The sequence below is a fragment of the Macrotis lagotis genome, chromosome X, assembly GCF_037893015.1.
Source record: "Macrotis lagotis isolate mMagLag1 chromosome X, bilby.v1.9.chrom.fasta, whole genome shotgun sequence".
Lineage (NCBI taxonomy): Eukaryota > Metazoa > Chordata > Mammalia > Peramelemorphia > Peramelidae > Macrotis > Macrotis lagotis.
Genome location: NC_133666.1, coordinates 694,488,486 through 694,506,796, shown reverse-complemented (window position 1 = coordinate 694,506,796; position 18,311 = coordinate 694,488,486). Strand labels below are relative to the sequence as shown.

Here is an 18,311-nt window from a genome sequence, read left to right as displayed (position 1 = left end):
AGCCCCTGCATTCTGAAAGCTTACAAGCCAGTAGTCTAGCAGGAGAGGTTGAAAGGTGAGGCTGGGTGGGGCCTAAGGGGCAGCAAGGAAGGTTTCATGGAGATGGCATTTGAGGTTTGTTTTAAAGGTTCGTGAGGAATTCAGCTTTTCAAGGAGCAAAAAGAGGACCTTCCAGGAATTGAGAACATTATGTGTGAAGGTACAAAGACAGGAAAAGTCCAGGGTTTGTCTGACAGACAGTGAGAACCACAGATGGAAAGACAGTGAAGGTGAAAGCAGCAGGACCCAGTGGGATGCCCACCTTGTACATCTGGCCAAGCGTCATGGCCTAGTGATAGTGCCCAAACCAAGCCTTAGCTCTTTCTCTCCTGAGATGGCAGCAGTCAATCTTCCCTGCTTCCTCACACTTCTCGGGAGAAGTCTCCAAGCAAGGCTGCAGAGACACATGCTGGGGTTGCAGAAGACATTCCTGTTCATCTGGGCCTGGACTTGAGGCTGCCAAGGTTCCCTCCCAAGTCTGAGACTCTACAAAGGTCTAGAGGCACAAGGTGAGGGCCCTGGAAGGCCAGGTAGAAAAGCCATTTACACAGTTGGCAAGTAGGAGTCACTGAGCTGATGACTAACATCACTACATCTGAATCTAAAAAGTGAAGGGTAAATTGAAAGGGTGCGGAATCCAAGGGAAAAGCTTCCAAAATAAAAACATAAACCCAGGGCAGCTAGGTGGCATAGTGGCTAGAGCATCAGCCCTGGAGTCAGGAGGACCTGAGTTCAAATGTGCCCTCAGACTCTTAATAATTACCTAGCTGAGTGACCTTGGGCAAAAAAATGTTACAGATAAGAAAACAGAGCACCAGATTTGGAAGGGGGGCACCTCCAGATCTCATGGGAGCTTAACCCAGGTTTTCATCTCTTCAGATCTATTGCCCAGTGGCATTGAGTCGTTCTGCTCAAAGAGGATAAATCATGAAAACCTTCCATAAGAAGCTACCTTCAGCATGATTGCTGATTTGTTATAACTTGGAAAGGAATCAGTGGGGAGCCAGGCCCCACACAACACGCCCTTCGAGACAGGTCCCTGCTACGCCAGACTGGCCAGGTTCCACTTTGACTCTCAGGGTGAAACTGTTGCAATCATAGCCAGGAACAGTAAGAACAGAGGGCCCAGACTGACCTGAATCATCCTCAAATGATAAATGATACGCAACCATGGATGACAATCTCATCACAAGAGCACAGGGAAATCAGCAGAACTGCGACTCTCAGTTTACAGGGGAAGGCTGCCAAAAAAAATGTATTATCTGCATATACTCTTGGGACAAGGCAATGGTGGAGGATAATCTGTGTTTGTCCAACTGAACCCCATCCAGTTTCTCGCTCCCTGTGACAACAGTCATCCAGGAGAAGTCTCTGTTGCTTCTTGGGGAAGAACAACACTTTAAGAGCATCTTCTTCCATCTGATATAGCTGAAGAAACAACCCTGGCTCCCTGCTTGTCCCCAGCCACCAAAGGCTACACTTCGCCCTTCAGAAAAGGCTGCTAAGAACCGTTGAGATTCCAGAAATATTTGTTAATATTTGTTATTTGTTAATACAGTGACTACGTGGGCCTAGAGGATGAGGAGAGTTCACAAAACACAATCCTACAGGTGAGCAGGTAGTGCAGGTTGCTGCTATGCTAAGTCTGAAGCTCACAAAACAAAACTTAGTATGGGAGAGACTCAGGGATTCCTATACAATCTTCTTTTTTTGCCCCTTTTACATTCATGTTTGGTGATGTGTGACACATTCATAATGATAAAAAAAATTCTGAAAATTAAAAAAAAAAGTTCTCCAATAGAGACACAAAGGACATGTCCTCAAAAGAAATGCAAACTATTACCAAGCACATGAAAGAGTGCTCCATATTATCAAAGATAGAAACGCCAACCAGACCACTAAGGTTGTGCAAACTAGTCAAGATGAAAACACATGGGACTAGTCATGTTGGAAGAGCTATGGGAAGGTAAGGGGAGACACTGATACCTTGCTGATAGACCTGTTGAAATCATTACAACCGTTCTGAAAAGTAATTTGCATTAAATTAACTAAATTGCTCATCCCTTTGACCCAGAAGTTCTACCACTAGGCAAGGAGCAGAACTGATACCAAGGAGGTCATCAATAACAAAGTCTTCATATGAAATAAAATACTAATAGCAACTTGTTTTTAATGGCAAAGAACTGGAAATAAAGTAGTAAGTAGGTACCCATCAACTGGGGAATGGCCAACAGTGGCACATGGATGTAATGGAATTTTTCTGTGCTATAAAAACAATAAACATGATGAATACAGAGAATCCCAGAAAGACATAAATGAATTGATACACAGAAAAGGAATCAGAACCAGAAAAACAATATAAGAATGAAGACAATCATGTAAGTGTAACAAACCAACACTCCCCCCATCAAAGTGAATGCTGCAAAATTCCAAAAAATGAAACAAAACAAAAAAAAAAAACTGGCCCAAATTAAAAATATGAGAAGTCAAACATGCCCCATTTCTCGGTAATAGTAAAATGTTCACTACGTATGTTTTCAGATTTTTATCAATGTTTTGATTATATGATTTTCCTTCTCTTTAAAAAAATAATCTTTCATATGAGGAGGGAGCTCCTCCAGGGGAAGTTGGAGGAATATAAGCAAAAGTTATCAACAAAATTTTATTTTTAAAGAAGTGCTTAGAGTTATGAAAAATAAGCGTGGTCTCAAAAGCAGGAGGTCCAAAGTATGAAATACAGCCAATATATATTTTCAAACTTTTTAATATATTGATTATTTTTGCTAATCTTTTCTTCTTCCCTTTTTTCTTTTTCTTTTGAATGTTTTTTGTCATATGGGTAAGGGAGAAAAGGAGAAACCGAGAAATTTGGAAGATTGTAAAAATAAAAGATAACAATAAAAATTTATTAAACATTTTTTAAAGCCCAGTTTCTAGGAGCAACTAGGTGGCACAGTGGATAGAGCACTGGCCTGGAGTCAGGAGGACCTGGGTTCAAATCCAGCCTCAGACACTTAATAATGACCTAGCTGTATGGCCTTGGGCAAGCCACTTAGCCCCATTGCCTTGCAAAAAAAAACAAAAACCCAGTCTCTATTCTCCGGAACTTTCAATCTAGCTAGTCAAACATTTATTAAGAATCTACTATGTATCAAGTATAGAGCTAAGCTCTAGGAACACAACAAGAGGCAAAAGGTCATCCCTGCTCTCAGGAAGCTCACAGTCTAGAGGGGGGAAATAACACGAAAGCAACTCTAGACAAACAAGGCTAGGATAGGGCACAAATCCGGATAATCCGATGACTCAGTCATTCAGGAGAGTGGCTGGTAGAGGTGCCAACCAGGATTATCACATGAGACCCAAGGCATCTGTTGTTCCCTGCATGCCTTACAACATATCATATTCACCTCTGTACATGTTGAATCCTCCTCAAAGAAGGGAAGCTTCTTGAAACAAAAACTTTCTCTTGCCTTTATATCTCTAGTTTTCAGTACAATGTCTCACACAGTAGGTGCTTAATAAATATTTCTTGGATTGAATTATTGAAAATCTCAGCTGACACTTGAAGCTCTTTGGCTCAAGTCTGAGTCACTTACCAGGAACAACAGTCCCTGCATTACTGACCACTCCCCAGACTTACTGTGTGAGGCAAGCACTGTAGCATACTGGGATTATCTCAGTCCTGATTCCATTTCATAGGTTCCAAAAGGAGACCTCCTTCACTACTAAGGCTTACTCACTATCCTCTTAAGTCTCTTCTGCCCTTTGTAGCTAAACTCCAAAGAGACCTGAAAGGCGTCTACGAGAAAGGCCTCCACATTTCCTCACTTCCTCTCTTTGACCCCTGACAATCTGGCTTCTGACACCACCATTTCACCAAAACTATTTTCTCCAAAGCAACCAATGATTTCTTAGTCGCCAAATCCAGTAGCCATTTCTCCATCCTCGTTACTGACTTCTCTGCACTTCTGACCACTGTTTATTATTCTTTCCTTCTTGATACTCTCTTCTTTCTAGATTTTCAGGACATTGTTCTCTCCTGTTTTTTTACCCCCTACCTTTCTGATGGCTTCTTCTCTGCCTGTTTTGCCGGATCTTCCTCCACATGACGCTTCTAACTGTGTGTGTGTCTCTCAGGGCTCTGTCCTGGGCCTCTGCTCTTCTCCTTCTTTAATACTTCATTGCATCATCTCATCAGCTCCCAGGGATTCAATGATCACTTCTACCCTGAGGATTCTCAAATCTACCTTCCCTGTCCCACTCTCTGCTAACCTCCAATCTTGCATCTCCAACCAGATGCCCAAGGAGCAATTGTCTAAACTCAATGTATCTAAAAGGACTCCTTCCTGCCTCCTACTTTCCCTGTGACTTCTCCCAGTCCTTCAGAGGCTCACAATTAAGGCATCATCAATTCCTCACTATCTCTGAGCCCCCAAATCCAAGCTGATGCCAAAATTTGCCAAGCTCTGCAACATTTCTCAAATACACCCCACATCCTTCTCTCTTCTGACCCTTTCCCTACCCTGGTACAAACCCTCAGCAACAGATACTGGTAGATCTGCTGCCTCCAGTCTCTCCCCACTCCAGCCCATTTTTCCCTAAATTGTAAGTCCAACTATGTCACATTCCTCTATTTAGTAAACTTCTGTGCATCCCTATTGCCTCCAGTATCAAATACAAAATCTCTGTTTGGCATTCAAAGTCCTAAATAGCCCAGCCCTCCAATCTCTCCAGAGTTCTTACACCTTATTCAAGTAATATTCTGGGATCCTCAGATAACAGCTTCCTGGTTCCATGAACTAGGTACTCCCTATCTCTGGCTGCCCCCATACCTGGAAGGCTCTCCCTCCTCTACTCCAGATACTGACCTCCCTGGCTTCCTATCACCTCCTACAGGAAGTCCTCCCAACCTCTCTTAATTCTGGCATCTTCCCCAGTTAATGACTTCCCAGTTACCTAGTACACAGCAGGACTGTATATATTTGTTTGCACACAGTCTCCTCCATTGTATTCTTTTATTTTGTTCCTTTGTTTTTGCAAGGCAATGGTTAAGTGACTTGCCCAAGATCACAGCCCTGGGTCATTATCAAGTGTCTGAGGTTGGATTTGAATTCATGTACTCCTGACTCCAGGGCCAGTGCTCTGTCCACTGTACCTAGCAGCCCCTCCTCCACTGGATTCTAAGCTCCTTGAAGGCATGGACTGTCCTTTGCCTGTTTTGGGGTTTCCCCAGCATGTAGCACCTGGCACAATGTAGGCATTAAAGAGATATTTATTGATTGAAGTCAAAATAATAATTGAAATATCTATGAAAATCTAGGGAGAAATAAGGGCCAATGTACATAGATTGAGAGAGTTGAAAGGATATTATCAAAGGTCTTTATATATAAAGATGTAATTAATTTTAGAATGACAGAGAAGCCATGTGGAAGTCAGGGAGAATCTAGCTCAAGATCTATTTCCTCCTGACCCAGGGCATCTCCTGCCAGATGTTCACCATTTTTCATTTAGTGCGAGGTGAGGCCCTCCGCTGAGAGGGGAGAAGGGGAGGTTGGAGAGAAAAGGAGTTGCCTTTCAATGACTCTGACCACAGTGTAGCAGAACCTTAGCCAGGCAGGAGTGACAGGTTTGCCTTGCTGCAGGGAGAGTCCTGTTGAGATGAGGAAACATAGCAGGGTGATGTTCCCCAATGCAGCCTGGGAGGTATCACCTCTTAACCAATCTCTAATGGAAAATATGCACAACTGTAAAGCAAATATCCCAAAAGCCTCATCTCAGGTCAAGTTCTTCTCTCAACAAACTTCAATGTGTTGCTGCTGCCTCCTGCATAAAAGGCAAACTCCTGAGACATGTAAAATCCTCTAGGATCCTCCTCCCTCACTCACACTCTTTCCTTCAAACACTCCACTCTCCCCGATGGGCTCCTTGTTGTTCCCTGGACCCCTGGAATGTCCTCCAGCCTTGCCTCTGCTCAGCGGCATGCTCTATTTAACAGAGAAGTGAAATCATGATATATGAAGGAGGTGATGCCATGACAATCATGACCTGGATTTAAGAGAGGGGGACTGGGCTGAGTCACTAGTCTTACTTTCTCCTCTGGAACCACCTGGATTCAGAGACCAGATATGAATCAGGATGACTGAAGATGGCCCTGAGTATGAGGAAACTGGGGTTAAGTGACTTGCCAAGGTCACAAAGCTAGTAAGTGTCTGAGGCTGGATTCGAACTCTCATCCTCCTGACTCCAAGGCTGGTGCTCTATCCACTGCACTACATAGTTGCCCCATAGAGCTGTCAAAACTTCAGATCAAGGGTTTATTGTTGAATGGAAGAGGAGTTCCTGGTTCTGCCCATACTACTGCCCACAGTAGAGGAGGCCTCAAGCTATAAAAGGACTTTCCTTTAAATATCAAACTACAGAAAACAAAACCCACCATATTTGGGTGGAATGGCGCAGGGTGACGAGCACTGGTTCTGGAGGTAGAATCAATGGATAAGGATCCTTTCTACCTGTGTAACCTTGGACATGTCCTTTCCCCTCTCTGGGTCTTGATTTCCTTTTCCACCAAATATGGGAAGTGAACTAAGAAAACCCTGAGATCCCTTCCATCTCTAGATTCATGATCCCAAGGAAATATCAGTTTCCTAGAGGCCCTTCTAATGGTCAGATGGGCCATTTAGCTATGGAGTAACTAAGCGGCACCACAGTAGAAAAAGTGCTGTGTCCAGAGTCAGGAAGACCTGGGTGCAAATCCAGCCTCAAGACACTTAGAGGCAAGTCACTTCACTTCTTTAGCCTGTTTCCTCCTCTACAAAATGGGGATCATGACAGAGTTGTTGTAGGGAGCAGATGAGATATTTGTAGAGCACTAGGCACACACAGTAGATGCTTACTGCATACCTGTTCTCTTCCCTTCTATTTCCTTCAGTTAGCTCATTTGTGCAATGCAGGGGTTCTTCTGGTGAGGTCTTTCAAGTCTATGACCTAGATTTGAATCCCAGATCTGTCAATTACTACCTTTTGGGGGGGGGGCCTCCATTCTTTAAGTAAAAATGGGAATAATGACTTTCATTACTATTTCAACAGGATTGGAAGACTCAAGCAACAAAATATTTGTAGAATCCTTCTAAAGTCCCAAGGTTGTATCTAGTCCCATCATCATCACTGTAGTCTCCTCATTTTTCCGAGAGTTCATTTTTATTCATGATAATAATTACAGATCGAATGAATTCTTTATAAAACTTTATAAAACTCACTGAAGATAGAGCAATATTCAGGCACTTTCCAAAGGAGAGTTCCCTTCTTTGGATCCCCCCTTTTTCCTCCCTCTCTTAGACTTTGTAAAGGTCTCACGAATCGTCGTTCCTGTGTTGTGGTCAATAGCCCCCTATCCCCGTTATCATGTTCTTTGGCTAACACAATTATTCAAGACAGCTGATACACAACCACGAAAAAGGGAACTGTAACTGAACACTGACTTTTTCCAGTTTTATCTAGGCTTTCATTTTAAACTTTAGCGGACAAAAATAGGCAGACCCCATCAAGTGTTTTAGCTTCTCTGAAAAGGAAGACTGGGGGATGGTAGGAAAAAAGAGCTAAGCTTGGACCACAGACATGTCGGGAAATTCAGGATGTTCCCACGATACTCACTGGGTTTGTTAAAAATACCTTCAATACCAAAAATGACAAAGGGTGCAACTAATCCTGTTAATTAAAGCCAAGAAAAATACAGTCAAGTCCGAGTCGTTACATGGTCCGAACAGAGGGACTTCCATCAAGAAAAGAAATGTGTCACTGATTTCTTTACAGTGCCTACATTTTCCCTAAGCTCTCACGTTAACTGTTGCTGTGCCACTGCAAACAGGGGCCCAGCTAAAAGCAACCCATAAGAACCTGAATTCCTTCTTGGAAAAACAATCCCCCGCCTTATCCACCATATGCTCATTCAAATTAGTCTCTGGATTTTCAAATTTTAAGAGTCAGGATTCATGACGCTTGGGACCTTTCTCAATGGCACAATCCAGACTCCAGTACAGATAGATGCCAAATAGGTCAGTCTTCTTCCTAAGATATATTAGGATTCCTCTGCTAAGACTTAAGGAGATTTTTCTTCTGGGAAATTCAGAGTTATCCTGGGGCCCTCCAAGTCAAAACAAAGAGCTTCCTCCCAAAATGCTGAAACTGTTTGAAGCTTTTTGGCTTAGGGTCCTACAGTAACCATTCATCATTATTAACTAACACCCCAATACTTTTAGCACTTTGGAGAAATCCTGAATAAATGTCCCATCTCTACACACACTTAACAAACTGACTTCTGTAACAGGCCTCCTCCTTTCACACCCCATCACTTTATGCTCACAGAAACTTGGTTTCCCCAAGAAGACAAAGCCCTGCCTCCCTGCCCCCTTCCCCTGCTGGGCTGGAGGAACATTCTCTCATCTGACCCCACATCCATAAGAGAAGGAGCAGATATAGGCTTGGCTTCTCATGGCCCCTTCCAGGTCCTCCCCACTCAGTCAGCAGCAATTTCCCTCAAAGGTCAAGGGCACATAGTAGTGCCATTCTCTCTCTGGATCCTGGTTCTAGGTCACTATTGATTATTAAGCTGTGAATTCTCTTTTCCTAAGAAATAAAGTTCCTCACAGCCTTCTCCCCGTGCCCCCCATCCTCAGGGACTTCAATGGACAAAGTCCATACATAAGAACCCCAATCTCCTTGCTTATCCCCCTTGGCCTCCATCTTCCCTCCAATTCAGCTACCCAAAGGGATGGCCAAGGCCTTGATCTTTGTCATCATCAAAATAGCTCCAAGTCCTCAAACCATGAATTGGAAATCGCTCTATCCACAGCTTCCTTAGCCTTCCTTGTTCCTTCTCCTTCCTAAAGGCATTATCTAATCTCACCACAACCTCCCTGGTTCTGTCCTTCCTTGGCTTCCCCTAAGTCATGGCCCTGTTCTGATGCTGTTATCTTATCATAGTAAGAATCTTAACACAAGTCGTTGTCGTCATCATCATCATCATCATCATCATCATCATCATCATCATCATCATCGTCGTCGTCCCTTTCCAAATCCTTCAGCATACACCTTCCCAACTCCTACTCAAACCATTCATTGACTCTGATGGAGGAAATCAATATGACCATGCCCACTGGGTCCACTATAAATTTAACATTATTGAATGTTCTCCTTCTCCTCTGGATGTGGGGTCAGATGAGAATATGTGCCTCCATCCCAGCAGGGGAAGGGGGCAGGGAGGCAGGGCTTTGTCTTCTTTTTCATAGCATGGCAAAGATCTACTATTTCCTTCCCCTTCTCCACTCATTGAATAAGCAGAAAAAACAATGGCCATTATAAAAACGTATAGTCATGCAAATTCCTAAATTAGCAAGAGAAGGGAGGGGAGGGGAGGGGAAGGAGAGGAAAATATGCTTCAAAATACACAATTACTTATCTATCTGGAGGTGGATAGCATTTTACATAATGAGTGCTTTGGAACTGAAATTGCTTATTGAGTTGGTCAGAATTCCCAAGTCTTTCAGTATTGACAGACTTGACATCATCACTATTGCATAAATTGTTCTTTTGATTCCACTCCCTTCCCCTTCTATCAGTTTATACTGGGTTCTCTGAAACCATCTCACATTCCTTACAGCACAGTAGTAATCCATCCTAATCATATGCCATAACCTGCAGTCATTCTCCAACTCATGGGGCTCCCTTTGTTTCCAACTCTTTGCCACCACGAAAAGGGCTGCTACAAATGGGTTCTTTTTCTCTTTCTCTGATCAATTTGAGATATAGTCCAAGTATCACTATTACTGGGTCAAGTGCCATACCCAATTTGATGGTCTTCGGGTATAGTTTCAAATTATTTTCCAGAATGATTAAACTAATTCACGCTTCTCTTGTCTCACCATTCCCCCTCAGCCAAAGACCTCAATTCAGATTTTTCTAAGAAAATGAAGTTCCATCCAATAGGTACAGAGCTCCCTCTTGTCCCCACTTCAGCTCTTCAAATCCTTCATTCTTTCTCTGAGGGAAGAGGTGGGTGGCCCTTCTTGACAAAGCCAATCTGTCAGTTTATGCCCCTAGTCCCATCCCCTTCATGTGCTCTACAAGATGACCACTTCTGTCATCCTGCTCTCTCTACTCTTCAGCCTCCTTTCCTGTTGCCTACAGAATTTCACTAGATCCCCAGATTTCCTCAAGCTTCTGCCCTATATTTTTCTTTTACAAACAAAAATCCTTGAAGAAAGTTGTCTATGCTCATCATCTCCACTTCTTCATCTCTCATTAATTTCTCAAGTGTTTCTGAAGTCACCACTTCCAAGATCACCAGTCATCCCATAAAAAGGCCCAGCAGTGACACTCTTGACTTCCCTTTAAACTGTATCCTCTCTCCTCCCTGAGTTTTCTTCCTCCTTCCTCCCTATCTGACCAGGTCTCTTTAATCTCCCCTGCTGGAACAATCTGAGGGCCTCCCTCAGTGACCCTATAAGTGCTATGGGTCACCTATGATAACTAGGAAGAGCTCACCTAAATTCAGCCTTCTGAATGTATTATCTGAATGTATTATACCTCTCTCCCTAAAGGCAACTCAAACTCAACAAAATGAACAGTTTCCCCCAAAGCCATGTCTCTTCCTAACCTCTCAGAATTGTAGAATTTGACAGTTCGGAAGGACCTCAGCAGCTACCCAACACAATATATAAACAGAAAGAATCTCCTTACCAGTGGTTGTATTATCTGCAAATACAAAAAGAATCCCATCTATATCTTTATCCAAAGCATTGGCTTTTTAAAATGTCAGCAATACATATCTCTGAAGTCTCCACTGAAGACCTCTTTCCATGTTGCCTTAGAGCCATTAACAACCACTTTATGAAACCAGTCATCAAGTATGAGGAGTTCAACTGGGAGGTTCATATGAATCTAGAGGAAAACTTCAACTGGACCTGGAAATTCTCCATCAAAAGAACTGGTCTGTCGCCATCACCCACATTACTATGCTTTTTGTGACAACCAGGGTCAACTCCAGTCCTCCTGGTTCATATCTGGTCACCGGACCCAGGTGGCTCTGGAGAAGAAAGTGAGGCTGGGGACATAGCACAGTCTGCCCCCCCCCACTCAAAGTCAATTCACGTGCTTGCCATGGCATCACCTACCTGATGTCATGGTCTTCTTTGAGAATGAAGGACAAACAATAAGAGCCTTTTGAGAACAGATACTCTGCCACTGAATCAGCCAGAGTTGGGAAAAAATGCCAAAATATTGGAGCACTGGTCAGCATTTATCCCAGGAAGTTACAGAAGCAATAGAAACCCAATGATCATGGGGGCCAAAGTCCAGAGCTAGAGCAATCTCATGAGAAGAGAAGGATCCAGGATGTATCAGAAGTAGAGATCCATACACTGGGCATATAACCAGTGTGAGACAGAATACTATTTGAATATAATGATGATAAATCTTTTTACTTGTCAGCAGGGCATAATTATTTCCTTCTTTTAGTTGAGAAGCAAATCACTATTTCCCCTAAACAAAGTCATTGCAAATATTGTTGAGTCCCCATCTACATGCTCCACAAAAATAGTATGACATAAAGCAAACAAAAACTCCGCTAAAGACTGGTGAACTATATCCACAGGATTCCTCTCACCTCAATGTCAAAAACAGAAATGTCAAATTGTCAAAATGTCAACAGAAATGAGGCTCCTCTGCCATGACCAGTTTTTGTTGCGGCCATATGATGTCTTTGTAATCACGACCTCTTTCTTCTCCATGTTTTCCAATGGTCCACTCTACACGTTCCCAAGGAATCAGTCAAATACACTGGTCTCTGCTTTTCAGATCCTTGATTTCAGAATCTGATCCTGGGCTACCTCCATCATCTTCCATTTCCCTTTCCCTCCTGAGGATATTAAAACTCCCAGTCACCCAGGTTCCCTCTTATCTCTCCTGCACCTGCCACAGGCAGGCAGTCGAGTCAAGTCTCTCCTTAAGATCTTTCACATTCATGACCTGTGGCCAGCCCAGTTTGGACCCTAATAAGATATAACCTAAGCTACTGCCAAGTTTTCCAATTGATTTCCCTGCTTCAAGGTCTCACCTCTCCAATCCTCCCTCCATAGTGACCTTCCTAAAACACAGAGCAGTCTCCTTCTCAAGAGGCCTCCATGTCTCCCCATTGCCTCTGGGGTAAGTATCTCTGATGGGCATCTAAATCACAACCCGGCCGCCATCTATCTTTCCAGACTGCTTGCCTGCTTCATACATTCTAGTCAGATTATACTACTACTTCCTCCCCATGCCTGGAATGTTATGTCTTCTCAGTCCACTTGCACTTCTTGGAATTCCCAAGTCATTCAAGGCCCCATTAAAGTAGCATTTCTTAGTGGAGGTCAATCATACCCTCCTGTGAAGTTTTCCCCACCCCTGAAATAACTTCAAATTTACTTTGGTGTGTTTGGATATCTGAGTACATGGAGCTTTTTTCCCCCAATAGAATGAAAGCTCCTTGAGAACAATGTCTGTTATAGGAACTGTCTTTTCTTTTTTAATCAAAGCCTTGGAGGAATCAGAATTTAAAAGGATCTCAAGAGGCTGAGCATTCTTCCCAGACTCTCTCCTAGGTTCTCGGGGGCCCCCTCACTCTTTCTCCCAGTTCTCTTCTTCCTCCTCTTTTGGCTCCTTCTCTGTCTCCTTTGCTGGATCTTTCCCCAGAGCTTACCTTTTAACTCGAGATGTCCTTCAGGGCTCTATCCTGGGCCCTCTGCTTTTCTCTGTTACTTCACTTGACGGTCTCATCAGCTCCCCTGAACTTATTTGTGAACAATTCTCAAATTTACCTATTCTGCTCTCAGTCTCTCTGCTGACTGCCAGTCTTGCATCCCTACCTGCCTTTCAGATGTCGCCATTTAGGTGTCCAAATATATCCAACTGTCAATATGTCCAATGTGCCACTATTTCCAAATATATCCTATATGTCAATATATCAAAACCCAACTTGTTATCTTTCCCCTAAACTTTCCCCCTCTGTACCAGCCTCTTCCCCAGGGCCTCAGACTCATAACCAAGGGGTCATCATAGAGTCTTCGCTATCTCTCTGCCTCCATCACTAAGCTGTTGCCAAGGCCTGACAAACACTGCAACATCTCTTGACTATCCCCCCTTCTCTCCTGACACTACCCCCACTCTAGTAAAAGCACCCCCTCATGCCTGGATTGCTGCAACAGCCTCTGGTGCTCTTCTTTCCTCAAGCCTCTGCCCACTCCAGCCCTTCAGTCACCAACCGATCTCCTGGAAGCACAGGTCTAACCAAGTCACTCCCCACCCTACACACACTCAACGAACTCCAGGGGCTTCTACAGCTTCCAGGATCACATACAAATGCTCTGATGGCCTCTAGAGTCCTTCATAACCTTCCTCACCCCCTCCCTTTCCAGTCATGCTTTCCAACCCCCAGGCTTTTCTCCTGGGACCCTGGCCTCCTGGTTGTTCCACAGACATATCACCTCTCAGCTCTGGCCATTTTCTGGCCCCAGGTCTGAGACCCTCTCCCTCCTCATTTTATGCTAGGGCCTTCCCTCTGAGTATCCCAAATATCACTTACTTTGCATGTATTTGGGTGCCAGTGCTGCCCCCTGAGACCGGTCTTTGAGGGCAGGGCTGTCATTTGGCTCTTTTTGTAGTCCTGGCACTTTAGCATAGTTTCTGGCCCACAGTAGGTGTTCAGTAAATGTTGATGATTGACTAAGATGAAACTTAAAGGGAAAAAAAGGCAAAGTTCCATGTTTTGGTTCAAAAACTTAACCACCCAAGGAGAAGATGCAGGCTGAAAGCCGCCTTCCCAGAGTGGCGCCAGTGGAGCATGATTTCCAGTTCTAAGAGGCTCCTCCATTAGCGGAAGCATGAGGACAAGCCAGAATACATCACAAGGAAACTGGGAGGGCGGGAAGACTGGAAACCATGACATCTGAGGCCCATCAAAGGAAAGAGAGCCCAAGACATGACTGGGTGAGGCCCAGGAGACTCTGGGCAGGCAGACTAGGGGGCTCAGGAAGCAGGCCTCTGGTCTGGAGGTCCTTCTACAAGGCTATGTGCTGCATGGATGGTGGGGCCAAGACTGACCTAATGCTGGAAAGAACACTGTGGTCCAATCCTAGATATAACAAGCACTGCCCCCTCGTGGCTGTTTGGATGCATCATAAACAAAGCCCAAATGAGAAGGGGCAGCCTGGGCACAGACCACCAAAGGGCGGGCCCCCCCACACCAGCCCTAACCCCGGCTCTTTTGTGACTTGTCTTCCTCTCACCCCATAGTCCCCTTGTTCTTCTTTGCCCTATTGCTCTGCTTTTCCCTCCCCTCCTAGCTGGACCCTCCATGAACGCAGGCTCCCAAGGGCCAGTCCTCCAATGCCAACCTGACCAGGTCCAGAGACCAGAGCCAGAGGGGACAAATGTTTCCACCTGGTATTACAGACCCTTCTCCACTTTTGGCCTCTCACACACCGCTCCACTTCCCAAACTCCATGGCCAAGTCCCCCTGGTCTTTGGACACAGCACCGCCCTTCCTCTTCTCTCCATCTTCTGGGGCACACCCAGAAGGCACTCTTGACTTTTCCCAGGAATGGTTCTCCCTCCACAGCTCGCTCCCCAACACACTGGGTGCCAGGAAGATGGCATCCACTGTTCCTTTCACTATGTCCTGGGCATTTCAGGTTGGGCATAAGATTTATCCAACTTTTCTGGGCAGGTCCCGTGGTCATAGGGGTAGAGCTCCTGTGATTGCAGAAGGGAAGACTGCTAAGAGGTTACATTGAAAGAAAGACTGTAGCTGTCTGCCGTCAGAGAAATATTAAGGGAGAGCCACCAGCAGGCAGCAGCTCCTCTGTTGTTCAAGGAAAAGGGCTGTGACACCCCCTCCCTTCTCTTCTATAGCAGGCCAAGTCTGCCAAGAGGGTGCCAGTGGTTACAGGAGTTCCAACAAAGCAACTTCTAAAAGGAGCTGAGATGGAGACAAATGATGCCAATGGGCACAAAACAGGATCTTGGAGGGTACAAAGGGATCATTAGTGAGCAGAGGTGATGCCTGCAGAAGGATGGTCTCTGGCAAACACCCAAACCTGAATCCTCCTTGGAGTTATGCAAACTGTATAAAACTGGAATTGGAACTCGAAGCACCAAGCCTGGCTGGAACGCAAAACAGAAGGGGGATTGGCTGTTTATTTTCTCAGCAAAGGCCGAAGAATGTGAGCCCATTTCCTCTTGGCCCTGCCCCACATACCACACAAACTCCCAAGCCCCAAGACTTCTGGCACGGGCCATCCCAGAATATGGCAAGCCAAGAGATGGGGCTTATCTGGAGAGGAATCATCTGCCAACCTGGAGCTAGAGAGGACGGCCAGGTGAAGATGCTTGAGAGCAGGGTCTTGAAACTGAGGTGATGCTGCATGATAATATAAAAAGAGAGGAGCTGAGAGCCCCCAGAACTCTGACCCACACAGTGGGCCCAACAGCTGGAGAGGCCTGGCAGGGAAGTGGGCAAGGAGGCAATGGGCATCAGGCAGATGCTGGTGTGACCAATGGGGTGGCTAGCTTTCTAGAGCAGATGGTACTATGGGGGGGGTCATCATTCAAAGTGACCATAAGAAAACATAAAATGTGAGTTTTTTCATTCTGTTTCCTGGGCCATCCCCCTTCCAGGAACCTTTTTTCTCCTTTTTCAATAGTATGCTCCCAGCCCCGCCTCCCCCAGATGAGGACCTGGAATCAGAGAGGGAGAGCTATTGGGGGTGGTCCCCTCTTTTTTAGTTATTGTACCTTCACCTTGGGGTTTCCAGAGGGACTATGACCCATGATGATTCTCTGCCCTCTTGGGACTGGTGAGGAAAAGCCAAGGAATAGAGAAGCAGGAAAAGGGAAGCAGTCGAGTCACCAGGGTCCCAGGCCAGGCCCTAGATGGCAATCTGCATTTCACTTCTCCTTCCATCCATCTCTCCTGAGAGGATTTGAGTCTAAAGTCTTCCCCGATCTCATCTCCCCCGGACTTGGGGAACTTAGATTTCTGCTTAAAAAACCCTTTACCAAAGATGTTTTATTATGCCATTTTTTTCTTCTCTAATATTTTTTTTCTTTCTTCCATTTGGATTTGATTCATCTTTCACAAGATGAATCTATGGATCTATGTTTAGTTAGCAAGGGGGGGGGGGTGGAAAAATGTAAAACTCAAAATACTCAAAACCTTGCAAAAAAAATGACTGTTGAGGAGCAGCTAGGTGGTGCAGTGGATGGAGCACCAACCCTGGAGTCAGGAGTACCTGGGTTCAAATCCGGCCTCAGACACTTAATAATGACCTAGCTGTGTGGCCTTGAGCAAGCCACTTAACCCCATTTGCCTTGCAAAAACAAAACAAAAAAACAAACAAAAAAAATGATTGTTGAAAACTACTATTGGGGCGGCTAGGTGGCGCAGTGGATAAAGCACTGGCCTTGGAATCAGGAGTACCTAGGTTCAAATCCAGCCTCAGACACTTAATAATGACCTAGCTGTGTGGCCTTGAGCAAGCCACTTAATCCCATTGCCTTGTTAAAAAAAAAACTGAAAAAAAAGAGAAAACTACTATGGTGTGGGGGGAGGGGGTGAAAAATAAATAAAATATTTAAATAAAAAAAGTTCCTACTTTCCCACTTGTGTGTCTGGGACACACACACTGAGAGACAAGTTCCTTTCATCATCATTCCAGTTGCCCAGGCAACAGGTACTTTTCATCCACTTGATTTTCCCATGTGGATAACTGGGTCTTTTTTATAGGCTCAGTGATCTCACTGAGCAGGCTCTGCAGGGTCCCAGAGCTTGATGCAGTAACAATAATTTCCTGGTAAAAGGGCATCTGGAGGTTGTCTCATCGTCTGGGCTGGTCATTCTCCATGACTGTAATAAGGACCCTTGGGAAGGACGCGCCTCCTGGTTTGAGGCCTTTCCTGATATTGGCAAAGGCTCAAAGAGCTCTCCTGGGATGGCTTTACCATATAGATGGAAGGTAGTGCAAGGACAACAGCTCAGTTTATGGATGAGAAGGTTATGTGGCTTGTCTCTATTCTTAGCACTCAGAGATGATTATCATCATCATTCTTACCGTTTGCTTCCATTAATAATATGGAAGAAACACAGAACTACACAGAAGAACCAGAATAAAAGCTATTTCCCACAAAACACATCATAATAAAAGATGGGATGTTGGTGGTCAGAATGAGGGATAATAGATGAACTTGCTACTAATATAATACCAGGAGATAGCGTATAGGAGGCTTCCCTCCATAGACCCTAACATGGATGGAAGGAAGGACATGGGATGGACACATGTGAAGCCCAAGAGGCTTCAATCTACAACAAAAGAGTAGCAACCCAGAGGAATGAGCTGCCAACTGATCATCACCCACATTCACCTCAGGCTTTCTGGCTTACAAAAGGCTCTCCTCATGCCCCTGGGAGGCAGGGCCAGGTACTATCATCAATGTAGACAGTAAATGACACCTGGAGGAGTCATGGTCACAGAGCCCCTAAGGGAGGCAGCCCAAGATGGGGATTATGCTGCTCTCCTCACATGCCATCGAGTCACCACAAGCGAAGTCCTTATAAAGTCCTGGCTACACAAGACATTGTTACTGCCAATGGATGCTAGAATGCTAAAACAAGGGGACATGTGTTACTGCCACTGAACACCAGAGCTCTAAAACAGGAGAAGCCATGACTGCAAACCCAAAAAGACTCCCTAAGAAGTCGCAGCTTAGGCAGCTTAGGCCCCAGGGGGGAGGGGTTCCCGAGCCACCAAGATGAAGTGCGGCTCTCTGCTCTGCCTTTGGCCATCCACACTCAGAAGTTGGAAGTGACAAGCAACCTTGAAGCTGGCCCTTGGCCTCAGCCAGTCATTCGCTTCAGTTCCAAGCTGAGGCCCTAACAGACCTACTTGCAGCTATCCTGTACAGGACAGACACTGATTTATTCAACATCATGGAATCTCAGAAACCAGGACTGGACTCACAAAACTGGCCCTGAAAGCTCCCAAGAGGCGGCATTAGACACCATCTGGAGAGCTGAGCGGCTCTCTGTCTCTGGAGGAAGCCCGGGCCAGCCTAGCATTCTGCCCAAGTCAGTGTTAGCTACAATTCCCAGGGTCCCACTGGGGTCCAATGAGTCCAGGAAACTGGGTTGGGGCCGTGGGAAGTGGCCGGGGGAGGCTGGGGTCGTGCCCCAGACTTCTCAGGGTGGT

The 18,311-nt window shown here is 45.1% G+C and overlaps 1 protein-coding gene across 4 annotated transcripts in view; it reads right to left on the bottom strand.

Moving 5' to 3' along the window:
- The window catches only part of LOC141501986 (septin-2), a 119,635-nt gene that overhangs the window by 30,434 nt on the left and 70,890 nt on the right, over positions 1 to 18,311 (bottom strand). For 2 of the 4 annotated variants that reach the window (XM_074206481.1, XM_074206482.1), the window contains exon 12: positions 13,652 to 13,802. The exons of the other annotated variants lie outside the window; for them this stretch is intronic. In XM_074206481.1, coding sequence (XP_074062582.1) covers positions 13,652 to 13,802 — 151 coding nt within the window. The remainder of the gene's footprint in view (positions 1 to 13,651; positions 13,803 to 18,311) is intronic. 4 annotated transcript variants of the gene reach the window in all.